The sequence below is a fragment of the Phoca vitulina genome, unplaced genomic scaffold, assembly GCF_004348235.1.
Source record: "Phoca vitulina isolate PV1807 unplaced genomic scaffold, GSC_HSeal_1.0 scaffold9, whole genome shotgun sequence".
Taxonomy (NCBI): Eukaryota; Metazoa; Chordata; class Mammalia; order Carnivora; family Phocidae; genus Phoca; species Phoca vitulina.
In genome coordinates, this window is record NW_022589712.1 from 19,917,949 (window position 1) to 19,936,868 (window position 18,920).

An 18,920-nucleotide genomic window follows, 5' to 3' on the forward strand; every position below is an offset into this window, starting at 1 on the left:
ATAAGTCCAGTATGCCTGAGTCCAGGAATGAAGAGTAAGCCATCAGCCTGTTTCTTCCTTTTGGCTTTAATAATCCTATCTACTGTAAACCATGGCCCACTGACTGTTTTGCTCTATTCAGTCAGATTAGCCACTCTGCTCCCTTGGGATAAAAATAAGGGGATGAAAGAGACAGGTGTTCTCCCCAGTCTGTTCTACCACCTTGTTCAGGAAGCCACAGAAGGAGAAGAGGAGCCGGGTTTCTACTACTTGGTTTCCGTAGTGCCATTTACAGGTTTGTTGTTGCTACTCAGTGTGATAGTGTTGCTGATTGTATTATCTATGAAGCCATGTTGAAAAGACCTAAGACATTTGAGGTGACTCTTCAAAGATGAACTCTACAAAGATCTGTGTCATGACATAATCTGTAGCCGGACAGAGCAAACCTTTATAGTCTCAAACCACTAGCACCAAATCAGATCTTACCAGGACTCTTTCCTGATTATCCTTTAGTCTTTAGCTGTCTTCCCAGGTAAAGAGTGAAGTTAACAGAAATTACTTATTTCTTCTCAGCCCTTGACTCCAGAGGGAGCCTCTAACCAGCTGCAGATTCAGTATCGTAGGGAGAAGCCTGGCTTATACTGAATACAGAGATAAAAGATACAGTTTTCTCCTTCTTCCTTATATCTTTACCTCTAGCTCCTCCCTTTTTCACCCCTTAAGTTCAACAGATCCAGGTCACAGCCCTGTTTTCCTATGTATTTCGTTATCCTTATTTTTATGATAATTGCTAGGCTTATGCAGACTCATTTCCCAGAAGAGGAATCAGTCAAGTCTGGGCAATCAGTCTTTCTACTTTACTGGACTTGGCATAATCATAGTTCCCTATATAGACAAAGGCACGTATAATAGAAGAAATATACCTGTATTACACATTCAGCTAAATGCATAGACATATTTCATAAGACTATTTTCTCCCCTTAAGACTGTGTATTTTTAATTGAAGAAAGTTTATGCCATTATGAATTAAGACCTTTACTTATGAAACTGATTTTGGTTTTCTCTGAGGAGGTTGGTGCTCAAATTGTATTAGAGGAAAAGTTTTCAATGATCTGATCTTAACGTGGTGTTAGTATTCTGTATGCCATATTAATAGTAGATTCTCCCTTAAGAGTTCACTGCATTGACTCTCAAAATGTTGCCTTTTGTGTGTTTGTAGAGACTTCATGCTACCCATAACTTGATGGAATTGTTGGTAGCCAAGCACCCAGGAATACCTCCTACCTTACGAGATGGCAGACTTGAGGAAGAGGTAATTATTTTTTATTCTGTCTGTAAAGAAATCTTTTTTTCAGACTTTATCCCACATCTCATTAATATTTCCTAGGGCATACAATATCTAAATAAAAGTAATCATATGCTTTCCTGCTGCTTTTATGTTCCAAATTTTGCTTTGGTGATTTGGGATGGGAGAGAATTGCAGTACTCTGTATTATTTTGCTTCTCTTGTGATCTGCTTGTGGTTATATGGTAACTGCTTTCATAGATATGGCTGTTGGTAGCCAGCAGCACAAAGAAAGAAAAAAGAAGGAGCACATAGAAAGAAAAAGGAAGGAAAGGAAGGAAGGAAGAAGACCTTGTTGATCTCATGGCAGATCTGCAAAAGATGCAGTTTAGTAAAAATAAAAAGTTTTGTGCTTACTCCACCTTTCTGTATATTACCGAGGGCAGTAAATAAACTCAGTGTTTTGGTGGTATTTCTTATGTCCTCTCAAAGAACTTCCTTCTGTAGTAAGTCTTGCCTCATTGGAAAGAATGGTATAAATCATTTCACTGTAAATTGTTGATGAGCCTATTATGCTAATTCCCTCATGGATTTTTGCCTTTTTAAAAGTCAGAGATGGCAAAGCATTTTTAAAATCAAAAGAGTAGTAGTATGTTTGAAATTAATTGAACCTGTAAGTGGGACCTTTTTTATTTGAATTAAGATACAAAGTGAGATTGTATAAGTATGTACAGCCCTTTCTTGATGTTAGATGACAGTCTAAATGTTGGAGATTTTTAAATGAAATCTCATTCCCATTGCAGGCGTCTAATCTCATATACAATCAGTCACTTGTTTAAATGCCATGAGCGACAGGAAACTCTAGGAGACTATCCAGTCTATTAGTAGATAGCTCTAATGACCAAATAATTATAGCCAAGGAATTTTAATGGAAATTAATCGGAAGGTTGTGACAGGAAAAGGAGAAATGCATCATGGGAGAAGAAGAAAAAATGTGTCACACTGGATAGATAGATTTCCAAGGAGACCACATAATTTTTGCCTTTCATAGAATATGAAGCCACAGATCTAAGAAATCATCTACTTCAACCACCAGCGTTTGCAAATGAAGTAACAGAAGCCCAGAGAGGTGAAATGGCTAGTCCAAAGAGATGTATCTGTTCAGTTGAACCTCATGAAATTGCCATTTTTGTAAGTCAAAGGGTCTAGTGTTGGCAACTTCACATGGGTCAACCCACCTCTAAGTGGAAGCGTTAGGATTTCCTGTTCAGGAGTCTTTCTGGTTTTCCTCCTACTATCCCATGTCCACAACACCTATGTTACTGTATATTCTCAAGTATTATTTCCAAACTGAAGTAATTTCAAAAAGTTGTAATAACTAAATCAGACAAATTCTAAAAGATTGCTTTGCCTCAGGATTTGAAATACTGTTGTTCTTCCCATTCCCTTTTTTTTTTAATTAAAAAATTAGATAGAAATTTAGGAAGTAGACCCTTGGGATTTCTTAAATTTTGTGACTTACAAGTAAATGTGGTCTCTTTTTTTTTTTTTTTTTTTTTTTGTGGTCTCTTTAATATCTGTCTTAGGAATTTCTAGCTTGGCTCTTATGTTCTTGGCAGTATACTTACAGAATTCTATGCTTAAACTGTGTTAAGTAGCTTTACATACCTAAAATATACCACATTGTTCTTGCAACATTATACTGAATTATTTTCCAGACCTGGAATGAAAGTTTACATTTGTTTCCTGTTTCAACACAGGCCAAACAACTGCGAGAGCATTATATGAGCAAGTGTAACACCGAAGTCGCTGAAGCACAGCAAGCTTTGCAGCCTGTGCAGCAGACCATACGGGAGCTCCAGAGAAAGGTGCGTCCCCAAAATAACTTGGCTTACCTGTGTTTGTCTCCGTGTAGCATTTTGGACTTCGTCTTGGTTTGGAGAAAAACTTGAACTTTCGTATTCATCTAGGAATTCTTAGCACCTAGTAGGGTGCCTGTCCCATAATAAAAAATGTTATTTGCTGTTCGCAGTGTTTGTTAATTGAATGAACAGGTGTGTAGATAAATCACCTATTTGGAAGCTGTTCTCTTTCTTTTTTTTAAGCTGATGGGTTTTCTCTGAATTTGTGTAGACAATAAGTTGTCTTTTGAAGAAAGTAAAGACTTCCATAACCTCCTTTTGATCTTAGATATGTATGTTTCCAAAATCTTTTCTTTTAAGGATGTCAGAACATTAGAAACACGGGTATTTTTCTTACAGAATACATGCCATTTGTCATTTCTAAAATTTCTCTTTATGAAATCAGTAGCAAGCCTAAAGAGGAGGCTACCACAAAACACATTGTCTTTTTTATTTTAACCAGTTACTCCACACTTTATTCTTCCTAATACACTAATTATTTAGTATTCAGGCATATAATTTTGCTAGTAATCATAGAGTATTATTGAGTAGAATCTAGTTCAGTTAGTTGAAGATTAGTAGGATGTCTTTATTATGCTGAGAAAGAGACCTGTCACCTTTTCAAATATATACAGTGAATACTGAGTTTTCATTTTGGTAATGTATTTTTTTTGCACAACTGTGTTACACAAATACATACAGTAAATTTTCAGTCATCCACAGTAGTCAGGAAACAGGTGTTCTCTTTAATTATGTATGCAAAACTTGTATGCACCCATGGTATATAGAGTATGTATGCTTGTCTTCCCCACTGTTATAATTCCCTTGAGACTAGCATTTATTGCTTCCTTTGACTTTTTTCACAGCACCTTTCCTAGTGATAGAAACATAGTGAGCACTGAAAAAAACATGAATTGATGAGCTGTTGTCTTTTTTACAGATTTATCCTAATTCTCCTTGGTGGCTGAATGTGATCCACAGAGCAATAGAATTTGCTATTGATGAGGAACTTGTTCAGCGAGTGCGAAATGAAATAACGAGCAACTACAAGCAACAAATTGGCAAGTTTTCTATGTCAGAAAAGTAAGAAAATAGTACAAAATAGGATAACTTTATGAGTAATGACCCCAAATATTCAGATCATTTCATGTTAAGAGGTACAATTAACTATCAGAACATATTATGGTTATGAACATCTGGATTTTACATATTGTTAAGAGTACATTTCAAACCAATATTAGCTATAAGTCTGAAAAAACAAACCTGTGTTTCTTCTGTGTATTAGTCATTTTTAAATAGTCCCTTTTTAGTGTTTTTTTAATCTGCTTAAAGTATATTCATTGTATCTTTGTTGGACGCACCAAAGCCAACTCTAAGCAAAGTCTTGAAATAGTCTTTGTTTTGGAGAAATTTGTCCCTGAGGTAAGGCATTCACGCTTCTACTGTGTAAATCACCCTCAAAGAGCTAAGCATCATAGCACCACAGTGGCCCAGGTTTTATGTTGTAGAGTTACCTGCTGTCTCCCCCGTCTTTCTTTGTTCTCATCAACACTCACCATTCTTTAGGGTCTTGGTCGGTATGTTGGATTGTTGCTCTTATTGTATAAATGGTAAATAATTCTTCCCAAAGACCAAACTTATTCTTTATCAAAAGTATCTGCAGTGATTTAACCCAAAGGAATGTCAGTCTAATGTGGGGACTTGAGGAATTGTGGTAGGACTATTGATTCTAGGTAGGGGACAGAGAGAGATCTTTTATTGCTTCTCAGATCACATCCCAGTATAAGGTCAGCCTTGGGATTAATGTTGGTTTTCAGTGAAAAATTCAGCATAAGAATATCTCTAAAATGTTTTAAAGTGTTTTCTTTTACTCTTTTAAAGCCTTTCCAAATGTCTGCTAAAACCCTAAAGAGATGTGCTACATTTTCCATGTGTCATTACTAATTTAGATGTACAATCATCATCTTTTTCACCATACAGAGCTTGACAGGCTTCATTTCTGAGGTATATGCAGTACATTAGACTCCTGAGTGCACTTCCTTTTTCTCTATTTAACCCAAGAGTCACCATTCCAGGATAAGTTGTCATTTAAGTCATGATTCATTTTATCCAGTTTTAAAGTTATGTACTAATGTGTTCTGCCAGCATTGTGGTATCAGCTGAAAAGAAAATCTTAAAGTTATTTTGAAGTTGTTTTTCTTAAATCACATAGACACTACTTAAAAGTTGGAAATTCCTATATATGAGAACATAGTCCCTAGTAAAAGTCTTGAGGTCCCAGGGCTATTAAAGGACCAATAGGTAATGTAAAACAAGCCATTCATTACACATATTTTTCTCAGAAACATTAGACATAAATAGAAAGTAACAAACAGTTCTAAAATAAAATTTTTTTTAAATGTTTAACTTACCATCTGGGAGAGTTAATATTTTTTGTATTGCATATACTTTCAAAGATCATTTTAATGTGCCTCTTTGTTTTTCAGTGAGATCCATATTTCAGAAGCCAAACGATTCATGCTTACTTCTTACCAATTCTTAGGAAAGGAAAACCTTAGTTTTCCTTAGATTAAGAGCACAGGTAGATTCTTGAGTCAGACTGCCTGTGTTCGTTCATATCCCAGCTCCACCTCTTACTGGTTCTGTGACCTTGGGAAAGTTAGATAAGCTCTCTGTGCCTTAGTTTCCTCATATATAAAACCACAGAGCATTGTTGTGAGGATTAGTAAATTAATGTCTGCAAAGTGCTTATGTACTTAAAATAGTGTCTGCCATTCCGTGCCTACCACTGACATGTAATTATATATTCTTCTTTTTCACTTAAAGGACCTGCAAGAGAGAATATTGCTAAGATGGTTAAATGCTGTATTATGATAATTTTTTTAGCCCCTGTTGCATAATTTGCGAATAATACTGAATAATACTGATGTGAATAATATTGATACCTAACCTGTGTTCTTGTATCCCCATACAAATTCTTTTAGAAATTATTGAGCAGCTATTCTGTCTATTACATATTTTTTTAAAGATACGATCTAATTCTTACCTTCTAAAAATTAGCTTAATGAGGGGCGCCTGGGTGGCTCAAGTTGTTAAGCGTCTGCCTTCGGCTCGGGTCATGATCCTGGGGTCCTGGGATCGAGCCCTGCATCGGGCTCCCTGCTCAGTGGGAAGCCTGCTTCTCCCTCTCCGACTCCCCCTGCTTGTGTTCCCTCTCTAGCTGTTTCTCTCTCTGTGTCAAACAAATAAATAAAATATTTAAAAAACAAAATAAAATAAAAATTAGCTTAATGAGTAGACAAACCCATGAACAATCTGAGAAATAGAAGTATGTATAAACACTTGAGCATGACAAAGTACTAAAATGAATAATATTTTCAATGAACTCTACGGACAGAAAGAAACAGATTAGTGTTGTAAAATACTGGGAAGCCTTCAGGAAGGAGAGTGAACTCTTTTGAACAATTTGGAGAAATGAATGTATGGCATTTTAGGAAGGAGAAGCCAATAACTCCTGTTTGTATTTTCCATTTTCTAATTTCTTATTAGTCTTAGGTTTTCTTTCTCATTTCATAAACCCATTCATGTACACCCATACATTTCTTTCCTTGGCACATTTCATTCAGTTTATTAAAAGAGTTAAGAGTATTGTGTTTGAGAGGCGTCTGAGTGGCTCAGTCGGTTAAGCATCTGCCTTCAGTTCAGGTCATGATCCCAGGGTCCTAAGATCAAGCCCCACATCTGGCTCCCCTCTCAGCAGGGAACCTGCTTCTCTCTCTCCCTCTGCCTGCCACCTGCCATGCTTGTGTGCTCTCTCTCTCTGTCAAATAAATAAACAAAATCTTTAAAAAAAAAAAAAAAAGTATTGTGGTTGGATTTAACTCCTAACTCTGCTACATGATAGCTTTGTAACTTAAATTATTTTAATTCATTAAGCTTCATCCATAACATTAGCACAGTAGTATCTGTTGAGATTATACAGGAAAAGAGCTTGGCAAAGTGCCTGGCGTTGTAAAATAAATGCTTAGTAAAATGTATATACATCTAAATAATATATGTATTATAAAATATATGTAATAGTATACATGTACACACACATCATATATATGTATGTATGTATTTATAAACTCTTTGCAGCAAGCAATATAACTCTCGGCTATTTTTCTTCTTTCTTCTCAGTTTTTCTCTTTATTTTTCATTCTGCAGTCACCTCTCCATATAAAGCAAGGATTTCAGGAGGGACATTTGTAGTCAGTCAGCATTAAAAAAGAAAGAATGTGGCAGTCTTGTTCTTTCAAAGACATCTGAGACAGAGACAGATTCTGCAGACTCCGTTTCAGTTCCTAGGGACAGACTATCAAAATTTTGATATCTTTTATAGTAAATAACCCAATGTTATTATACATTGTCTACTAGTAGATTGAGCATACTACTAAGGTAAATTCACTCAAGGTAGGCTAGGTAAAATTGTTGCACATTTTCTTGAATATTTTATTTGGCAACCATTTTCTGAATTTGAGGAAATTGACCTACTCTTCTTTTCTTTGTGCTGTGTGTGATGCTGGTGATGGGAGTTAGGTTCCATGACTGCAGAGGTCTTCAGTTCTTACTTACTACACAAATGGAAGAGCTAAATAAATTCCAGAAGCTAGTAAGAGAGGCTGTAAAAAACCTGGAGGGACCTCCATCTCGTGATGTTATTGAATCGGCAACAATCTGCCACCTCCGACCAACCAGACTTCCTCTGAACTGGTAGGTAATAGGAGGAGTCATGCAATGAAATGGAGTCATTCCAATCAGCTAGATTTCTTCTGAGAGAGGAAACAGTGACTCATCTAATAAAAGTTTTTTCATTTAAATTCTCACAGAAGTGGAAAGAAATATATTATTAATCTAACTTTTAAAAAACTCTCAAGGACCACATACTGAAAACTATGTATTTTTTTTTCTTAAATGGCATATGTGTTATAAAGAAAAAGTGAAGTATAAAATACTAAGCCTCTTTTAGAAATAACCTGATTGGTAGTTATGTCTGTAAATATTTCTCTGATCATTTCTTTCCTTTTCAGCTGTGTCTTTTGTAAGGCTGATGAATTGTTCACAGAGTATGAATCAAAGCTGTTTTCCCACACGTGAGTTCTCTGATTGATTACCATCAGGAGAATGAAATGTTTACAAAACTTGGTGTTTTGATTTATAAGACTATGTATTTTCCTCACAGTAACCTTCCTGTGTTTTTTCTTTAATTACATCAATTCAGTGAACTTTGGCATGTGATCATTTAACATGTTCCAGTTTCACTTACACAGAAGTTACCCCCAAATGCTCATGTCATCTAGTAATGTGTTATGAAGGGACAGTTTAGGGGAGTGACAGACTTTCAAGTCCAACACATTTCAACTCAAATCCCTGCCCACTATTGTGGGCGATTGCCTCTGTTAAGCCTCAGTATCCTCATTCGTGAAATGAAAATAAAACAACACTTACCTCATTGAGTTTTTTATGAATATTAGATTTTAAAATGCACATAATTGCTTAGCATAGTGCATGATACATAGTAAGAGTTCTGTAAAAGGTTAGCTTTCATTATTAATGTACTTTCTCCAACACAAATTGGAAGTTCTCATCCAGTGTCAAGGAGTGAGTGCATAATGGTTGTGGTATTAGCAGAATTACTCCTATTTTACAAACAAATTGAAAAAAGGTGAAGTTCTGATTGCCTTGAAAAAAAGGAGATTGACAGTGTACTTTGAGATCATCTAATTTGCATGGTTGGTGGTGGTGGTGGTAGTTTGTGTTTTGTATTATGGTAATTCTCAGAGCTAGATTTTAGCATAAAAATGTATAGCCATTTTTTATAATGTCAGATTTCTGTCAAGATACTGGACAAATTTATAATGCCTCCAGCATTTTTAGAATTACTGTAGTTTTCCAAAGACTTGCAAGCGTGATCTTGTAGACATGATATTGAAGGTTGTTGATGGAAAGTTATTGACCTTGCTTCTCTCTTGGCTCTGCCAATAGGACTTTTACAATGCTTGTTAACCCACTGACAGTAGTTACTGTTGTTTTGCTCTCATATGTTTTCAGAGTCAAAGGCCAGACTGCAATATTTGAGGAGATGATAGAAGATGAAGAAGGATTGGTGGATGATCGAATACCCACCACTAGCCGGGGTCTGTGGGCAATAAGTGAGACAGAGCGATCTATGAAAGCATTGCTATCATTTGCAAAGTCACACAGATTTGATGTTGAATTCATTGATGAAGGAAGTACTTCAATGGACCTTTTTGAAGCATGGAAAAAGGAATATAAGGTACAGTATTTCAAGTTTTTTTTCCAATATTAAAAATTTTTCTTGTTTATATTTTAATTACTGCTTTGCTCTTTTCAGAGTTTTTAAAAATCTGTTTTAGAGACTTGGCATATCATAATTTCTGTTTCCCTAAAATGTAATGATTTTAATGAAGAATAATAAATACAATAATGCTGAACAAATAAGGAACTTCTATAAAATTACTAAAAGGAAGTCATTATTAAAATGAAATTGATATGCCTTTTATTTAGCTGTAAAAGTGTTTCATTCTATTCTTAGCTTGATCTTACACTGCAGTTCTGTGAAATTAGAGTTTTGTTTTTGTTGTGTTTTGTTTTACTTTTGCTCTGTGAATAACAACCAAACATCAATAACTTTGAAGATTGGAGAACATAGTAAATATTTCTCAACCTACAGAGCTGGAAACCATTGCAGTTAATGGAGTAGAAAGTAGCCCTTTATATTTATATTTTGATAATTTTATCATATCACAACTTTGTACTTGATTGAGATTCCAAAATTCATTAATTTTGAATTATTCTTTATATTTGGATTTGTTATCCATTATCTTGTTTTGCAGGTGGGATGGGTGAGGAAATGAAAGAACTGTTTTATTTATAGTATTGTAATTCCATTTATATCTTTTTTAAAAATCGGAAGTTCTTGACTTTCAAAGCAAGATAAAAATTTCTATCCAGAAAAAGAAAACATGCTATCTATAATATCATTTCATATGTTTGATAAATTGGGGAATAATACTTTTGTAGTTGAAATCATTGATTCATAATAATTTTTTTCTTCTCACATTGTTATTCTAAATGCAGGCGCACATTTATGCATAATTACAGCAAGCGATTGGAAGACAGTACTATATACAGTGTCCAGTTGCCCCTACATTTTTCCTCTGGGCATATTTTGACGACATACTATGTCTCAGGATTGCCTATCATGAAGTTTTCTCAGATCTTTGTGAATTTTTTTCTCTATAACATTGCAGACCGAACTCTTACACAGCAATGCAAATTAACAAGCCACTGTTACACACATCAGTTGGGGTCTACCTCAGAGCATAAAGTTAGTGAAGAAAGCATATCAAAGATTTCATACTGACTGATAATATTTCCATAAGTTTCAGAAACATATATAACCAAATTATTAAGAATGTGTAGATTAGTATAACTCAAATGAAAAATACAGAATTAAGCCCAATTCAGAATAGTGATTAGTCCATTGTAGGGGGTTGAAGGAAGAATGTGTTAGGAAAGAGGGATGCAGTTGAGCCAGGAACACAGACTTTCCAAGGCATTGGTTTTGTTCTCTTTCTTAAATTGGATGTTGAGTACTCAGTTGTATATTTTAGTATTCTCATTATCATATATACATATTATTTTGAAAATGTGAAATATTTTATAATAAAGAATATTTCTTAAAAAAACAAAGCAGAGATTCCACAGGCTAATATTGACCTATAAAGATCTGTGGTCCCACCAAAATATCTTCGGGTGTTCTGTTCTAAGAATCTAAAGGTGCAATATTCTGCAGTGGCCTGTAGAGGTTATTCAGTCTTACATCCTGATCCTAAAAAATGGCCCCAAAATTGCTTATGTCTTAGACACTTACTGAAAAAAATGTGTATATCTTAGACTGCACTGAAGACTTTTGATCATGACACATTTCGGTGGTTTTAACCGTTTTAATTCTGTGCATTAATTACCACTGTTTTTGTGTTTTCTGTTTTCCTAGTTGCTTCATGAGTATTGGATGGCTTTGAGGAATCGTGTGTCTGCTATTGATGAACTTGCAATGGCTACAGAACGACTAAGAGTGCGTCATCCTAGGGAGCCAAAGCCCAATCCACCTGTTCTTCATATCATTGAACCACATGAGGTAATTTGCAAGTAAATCACAAAAAACACAGCCAATAGGTGTCACAAAAATCCAAGGTCCATAGAAAAGTCAAGACAGTGATCTCTTCCATAAGAATGTACTTATTAATCTCTGCTCTTAGTTTAAGCCATATAAAAGTGTTTGGTTTTATACGTCAAAATGGACAGGGATGAACAATGTCATATCTAATACATGCATAGAATTCACTGTTTTGGTTCATTTGTTTCTCTTCAGATTGCATATTCATGTGTTTCTGAGCACCTTCTGTATGCCAAAATCTAGAGGGGGTCTCAGTCAGTTTTTAGACATATGTCCTTCTTACAAGCTCCATTTTTTCAAAGGAAAAGTACAAAAGAAAAGTTTTTGATTGTTCTTACCTTCCCTAAGAACAATCAAAAACTTTTCTTTTGCACTTTTCCTTTGCTACTGATGAACAGATATTGACAACTTATCTTCTAATAAATCCCTCTTTATATCCCAGGATTAAAAAATGACGCTCCCAACCTTTTATCTCCCATATTAAAATATAATTTCCTTTATAGTTTTATTCCTTGTGTGTGAGGGTTTTTTTGTTCTTGTTTTGTTTTGTTTTGTTTTGTTTTGTTTTGTTTTGTTTTAAGTAGGCTCCATGCCCAGCATGGAGCCCAGCACAGGGGCTTGAACTCATGACCCCTAGATCAAGACCTGAGCTGAGATCAAGAGTCGGACGGTTAACCAACTGAGCCACTCAGGCGCTTCTATGTGTTTTAACTTTTAAATCTTTTTCTTTCTTATAAAGCTTGGAAACTTTACCTTAGAAAAATTTAAAAATACTCATTTTATACTATCTCAACTTTTAAAGTATGAATTTTCAGCAATTTTTTCCTGTGTAACCAAATTCCTCGTTTTATAATCTTCTGTCTACTATTTTCTACTGGGCAGAGGAGGGAAGGGGTTTGGGTGTAGGTGTGAGTGTGTGCATGTGAAGGGAGAGTGCTTATAAAATCAGCAGATCATTTAGTTTTTCTTTATCCCATGGATATATTACTGAAAGTGTACATAAATAGAATTTGGGTTGATTTTTATCCAATTTCAAGTATATAGGGAAACTTCCTATTTAAAAGAATTTTGTATTGAGTTTTATCTTCTATAGAGCCATGTGGGTATATGTTTCCTTTTAAAATACCTACTATCCATTTTGCAAATTTGAGTTTTCACATGTCAGTGGGTTTTCTTAAAAAAGGACACAGTTAAATTATTGAGGAAGAATTTTACATGTTTAATATAATTTTACCATCTTTCTAAGAGAGAGAATAAAAATTTGTGTTGTTTTGTTTTTTAGGTAGAACAAAATCGCATAAAACTACTAAATGATAAAGCTGTTGCTACTTCACAGCTTCAGAAAAAACTTGGGCAGCTTCTTTACCTAACTAACTTGGAGAAGGTATTGTGTTTAAAAGATGCTACTTTTTCCCATGCTGTATATCAGTAAACCTTTATGACTTCTTCCATTTAATCTGTTAGTCACATAATTAGTGGTACAGTGTTTTCTTTAATCTTTTGTTTGTGTTAATTATGTCAGTCAGAACACCGGTTCTCTCTCCAGTAACTACACAGATCGCAACGGTGATACCTGTGGAAAATACAAGCTACGCAGGTTATGTAAAGGGTGTGCGCTCTAGAGTATGAAACAGTATAAACATGCTGTCGTTCAAAACCCTGAATGGTGGAAGTATTACCACCTCTGGGCAGAAAATGCATTACTTAATCTGTATATACATATACATGCATTCATTAATACATACATAGATTTTTTTTAATTTGTTATTTGGAACTATAAAATGTTTGGAAGTCTACTAAATCAGAAGATGTAATGATAAATTATTTAATGTAATTCAAAATACATTTCCTGAGTTGTGAGCAATGTATTATATTGGACATTGATGAATGTAGTTCCATTTTATTGCAAGGATAAATGGCTGTTGGCAGTACTTTATCAGAAAGAGATATAATAGATTCTTGGATAGGACAAATGAAGGAAAGCAGTAGACTAGAGTTGGTGCTAAACTGATACAAAATACATTTAAGTGAATCAGTAAATCCCAGTGATGATAAAATGAGAAGTTGGACATTCATTGTAAGTAAAATAGCATGGTAGTTGAGAAGACAGTCTTGGGACCCAGGCAGTTCAGGTTTGGATCTTGACACCACTCTTTTCTACTATGGGACTTTATTCAAGTTATTTACCTCTCTTTGCCTCATCTGTAAAAGAAGAATAACGACATGATCTTGTACGGCTCTCTTGAGGACTGTACGAATTAATATATGTGAAGTGCTAGAGCAGTTCCTGACTTATTAAGCACTTTCTAGGTCTTTGCTATTAATACCATATTGTTACTGATATTACTATGATGACTACTAGTATTATCCTGGCAGGAGGAAAAGATGTGGGGAACCTTTTTTTTCTTTTTTTTTTTTGTAAGATTTATTTATTTATTTGAGAGAGAGCACAAGAGTGAGCACATGGGGGGAAGGGACAGAAGGAGAAGGAGAGAGAGAATCTCAAGCAGACTCCACACTGAGCACAGAGCCCTGCCATCTCATGGCCCAAAATTGTGACCTGAGCTGAAATCAGTATTATGACACTTAACTGACTGAGCCACCTAGGTGCCCCTAGACGGGGGAAAACTTTTAAAAGTCAGTCTCACAAAATTCTAGCATTAGAGAAATAACGTTTGGAAAAAATTCCTTGATATTCCTGAATGTGAGCTTTTTAAATGTTAGATTTCTATACTTTAAATGTGAAAGTCAAAACTAAGAGATAGTTCATTGTTATAGGATATAAATTGATATCCTGTATTTGTTGAATCAGTTTTTAAAAAATTAAAATTCTAAGGATATATAATCTGCCTAGAAAATCAAATTCAGCTAATAATAAAAGAAAAAAACATAATGAAGGAAAATCAAATTAAGCTGATACCATTTCCTGCCAACAAGTAGGCAGAGATTTTTAAAATAACACTCCACAGGGGTGACAGGGCAGTGAATGGATATTTCATGTATTACCAATAGGAATATAAATTTATATAGCCCTTTCCTGAAAATACTTTAACATGTATTAATAATTTCAGAGAATTCATAGCCTTTGACTCAGTAATTCTTAGAACTGTTCCTGAATATTCTAAGTAAATAGAAATTTGGGGAGTGAATTAGATATAAGGATAGTTATTGCAGTCTTATTTATAATAGTAATAAAATAGAAGACTAAGTGTCCAACAGAAAGTACAATGTTTACATGTGAAGTCATGGATTAATGTTACAGTGAGATTATGATATATATATGGTAAATGGTGTCTTCAGGAAATAAATGAGATAAGAGAATGCTCATGTTAGAAAGTTGAGAAAAATAACAAAAATAAAATTTAAAAAATAAAATTATAAATTTTATGTGACTGTGTTTAGTTAAATAAAAAATAATAAGCAAAACAAATTTTTACATATTCTGGCAGTCAACAGATATTTATTGAGCACCGGCAATGTATATGCATTATAGTTGGAGTTTGAGATAGACAGACTTGGTCCTTGGCCTCAAGAACTTAATTAATCACTTAAAATAACAGAATGGCATACATTCAAGAGTTCTGAAGAAATTTAAAGATGAACCTGTTAGATTGTTGATCAGCAATTTTCAGTATCAAGTAACAAAAAAACTGGTAAATGTCCAGTAAGATTTCAAAGCATAAAGAAAGTCTCCAATAAACATATATTTAATCACTATGTTGTACCTGAAATTAATATGTGTCAATTATATCTCAGTTAAAAAAATAAGTTCTTCAGAAGAAATTTTCTGAATACTAAGCAACCACATGAGATCTTTCATAGTCTGTTTGGGGACTGCTACTTCTGTATGGGAATAGCAGTGATGTCTTGCCATTACCTTATTAACATCTTATTTTTAAAGACAGTGGAGACTTGTGGAAGCAAAAAGGTTGAGGTGAAATGACATTCCAGGGAGGGAAGAGCTCTTTCTAGGTGAGCTGAGATTGCTGGCCATTGTCTTGCCTGAAAACATTTGCGGTATCTGGATACAGGCTGAGATTAAGGTCAGTATTGCAGAGGGACTCAAATAGGAGAAAGAGAAATCAGTAGAACTTTTGATGGCCAGGTGAGTATTACATTTTGGAACTTCGAGGAGCTTCAGATGCACAACAAACTTTACTCATTTGCTAAGTGATAGGGTTGCATGACAGCTGGGTCTATACTAGAAATACAGAGTGAAATCTTAGTTTCAGCAGCACTTAGGAGACACTTCCTCCCCAAGGGAGCAAGGGGCCAACAACAAACACATAACAGGTCTTACCCTTGAGACATTTGAAACCACGGTGGCTTGATTTTGAACCTACCTTAAAACCCATCCCCAAAACCAGCTCAGTTTTTTTACTGGATTGAGGTAAGCAGCCACTCACCCCTCAACCTAACTGCCTACCAGGGTAGGGGTAATCCTCTGTGAAAGAAAATAACATCTAATTTTGTCTCTGCAGTTTGTTGTACAGACTAAGAAGTGTAGCATACAATAAGAAATTACAAGAAATGTGCAAGGCAGGAAAATGTGACCAGTAATTAAAAGGGAAAAAATGAACTATCAAAGCAGATCTACAAATAATCCAGATTGTGGACATAGCAGGAAAGGACTTTAAAGTAATTATGATTCATACATTAAAGAGAGGAAAGGCGGACAATATAGATAAAATGAATTGGAATGTATACAGTAGAATCAAATGGACATTTTGGAAAGGCAAAATCCAGTATCTGAAATTAAAAACTGGTTGGATGGTGACTAGACACAGAAAATGACAGAAGTAGTGAATTCAAGTATGGTTCCACAATAAATACCCAGTTTGAAGAAGCATATACATAAAAATAAAGAGCAGGATAAAGTGAAAGAGATGTGGGACACAGCCATATGATTGGCATACATGTAATTGAAGTTACAGGAGAAAAAGAGGTAAATGGTACCAGAGCAACTTGAAGAGATAAGGGCTGAGAGTTTTCCAAAACTGATGAAAGACCATAAGATGTCTTATAGATTCAAGAAGCTCAGAGAGCCCCAAACAGAATAAAAATAAAATTTTTCAAAAATACCTATGAATATCATAAACTGCGAGAAACCAAAAATCATGAAAAAAAATTTAAGCAACTAGAATTGGAACAAAAAAACTGGTGACTGTATACCTTCTCCCTGTTGACTACACAGAGAGACTGTTTGCTTTAGCATTTTAAAGATGGCATGCCACTGTTACCAGGTTTCAATAGCTTTATGCTGTGTAACCAGGTAACACTGGAACAACATCTTTAAAATGCTATTTTTAAAAGTGAAATTAAGATGTTTTTAGGTTTAAGAAACTTAAAGAATTCCTTCCCAGTAGACTCACACTGTAACAAATATTAAAGGAGGTTCTTTGGACCAAAGGGAAATTATCCCAGGTTGAAGGATAGAACTACAGGAAGGAATGCAGGGCAAGAGAAAGCTTATGTAGGTAAATAAAAAAGAACAAGAACAATGTCCGTGCAAAGCAGCAGTGCTGATGTATAGGATATACAACATACACAGAACTGAAATACATAACAGTGACACAGGAAGAAGGTAAGCAGAGGCAAACTATTACAAGATTCTTCCATATGTCAGATAAATGGACAGGAAAAAATCAGTAAGGATATCAAACATTTGAACGCAGAACAGCCATGACCGAATTGACACAGCAGCTACAAAATACACTCTTCTTAGGGGTGCATGGATCATTTACACAAATAGACCTTGTGCTGATTCAAAGAGCAGCTTAAAATTTGTAAAGGATTAAAATTATACAGATTATGTTTCCTAACGAAAGGAATTAAATTAGAAATCAATATGGAAAGATAACCAGGTGAATCCCCAAATGCTGAGAAATTAACGACACACACCTAAATAACTTGTGAGTTAAAGAAATCACAACAGAAATTAGAAAATGTTCTGAACTGAGCAAAAATAAAAATCATGTGACAATGGACAGCTAGGGTGTGCTTAGAAGAAATTTATAACTTTAAATTAGGGATCTGCAAAGAGAATGGGACAAATCCAGCTCACTACCTGATTTGTAATTACAGTAAAGTTTTGTTGGAACCAAGCCACACTCATTCTTTTACATACTGTTTATGGCTGCTTTCATGCTAGGATAGCAGAGTTGAGTAGTTGCAACAGAAACCATATGGCCACAAAGCCAACCAGGCCATTTATGGAAAAGTAATAATCCTCGCTGTAAGTAAATTCTAAAAGAAGAGATGATGTAAATTATGAAAAATTGTTTACAAAATGCTACATAATGCCCCTTATTGTGTACATGCCCATGGATGATCTCCCACACTGACTCTGGGTTTGGGCACATGACCTGCTTTTGGCCTTGTGACGCAAGCACAGAGATTTGAAAAGGACATGTACGTTGGAGTTTTCCCAATCTTGTTGCTCTTTGGAACTTGGAGTCGTTGTGAAGCAGCCCAGATTCCCTGTCTTCGGCAGCAGAAATCTCAGCTTAGCCCTCTCTCCAGACCAGCTGGTCTGCCGACTGCTAGACATCAACATGAGGCCATAATAGATCATCCAGCCCCACATGAGTCAGCCCACCCCCAGATCACTCAGGTGACCTGTAGAATCACGAGAAACTCCTGTTTGTTTTAGCCACTAAGACTTTAGGTGGTTTGTTATGTTATTTGAAACAATAAAAGAAAATAATTCAACTTTTTTAAAAAATCGTTATATTTTAGTTAACAGAATTGTTTTGAACCTGTAGCGTTGCTGAATCCGTGCACAATTTACCTCTTTTTTTTTTAGTAAACAAAAGTCAAAGGATAATCAAAAACAGTTGTTTAAAATGTTTAACTATTTGGTTAGTGACCTATGAGTCTGACTTACTTTCCTTTAGGTTTTCCTCAATATTAAGACCTGTCCATTTGGTGACTTTTTTGAAGCTCAAAAATTTTTGAAATAGTTTTAAAGAGATTTTGAAGAGCACTGTTATACTTCAGTATAATTTCCAGACAAAATAGGTCTCAAAGATATTTCTGATTTCTAGTTATTTGCTTTGCCTTAATGAGATTACAAAAGAATACAGAGAGGAAACCAGTAGTAATAAGGAGATATGTAAATAAATGCTGCCTCTTCCCAAGTCTGTGATCACCTGCCCAGTGGATGTACAGAATAAATATTGTCTGTATAGCTTTTAAGGAGCCTTTGTTTCAGAATTCCAAATTATATTTTTTAAAATAATATTTCTTTATAACAAAAGCTAGCTTGAAAGTAAAATTTTGAGAATTTACCTGTTATATCACAATTTGTTTTTCACTTTGCCTTCTACAGTAGTCACAAATATTAGTAATATAGTAACTTTAATAAACTCTAATGAAAGTTATTTCCATTTTTTATTTGTTCCTTGAATGTTACTTGTAAATCCTGGGAATATTAATATTAGTAGTACATTATTAAGTCATCTTAATTATCAAATTTATTTAAATAGCAGTTGCAGCACTTACTTTTATAAAT

General features: G+C 34.8%; 1 protein-coding gene across 5 annotated transcripts in view; it reads left to right on the plus strand.

Moving 5' to 3' along the window:
* The window catches only part of SHPRH (SNF2 histone linker PHD RING helicase), an 89,832-nt gene that overhangs the window by 42,706 nt on the left and 28,206 nt on the right, over nucleotides 1–18,920 (plus strand). For all 5 annotated transcript variants that reach the window (XM_032407715.1, XM_032407716.1, XM_032407717.1 and 2 more), the window contains 8 exons: nucleotides 1,199–1,291; nucleotides 3,025–3,132; nucleotides 4,106–4,248; nucleotides 7,744–7,917; nucleotides 8,235–8,297; nucleotides 9,256–9,481; nucleotides 11,225–11,368; nucleotides 12,690–12,791. In XM_032407715.1, the coding sequence (XP_032263606.1) occupies nucleotides 1,199–1,291; nucleotides 3,025–3,132; nucleotides 4,106–4,248; nucleotides 7,744–7,917; nucleotides 8,235–8,297; nucleotides 9,256–9,481; nucleotides 11,225–11,368; nucleotides 12,690–12,791 (1,053 nt within the window). The remainder of the gene's footprint in view (nucleotides 1–1,198; nucleotides 1,292–3,024; nucleotides 3,133–4,105; nucleotides 4,249–7,743; nucleotides 7,918–8,234; nucleotides 8,298–9,255; nucleotides 9,482–11,224; nucleotides 11,369–12,689; nucleotides 12,792–18,920) is intronic.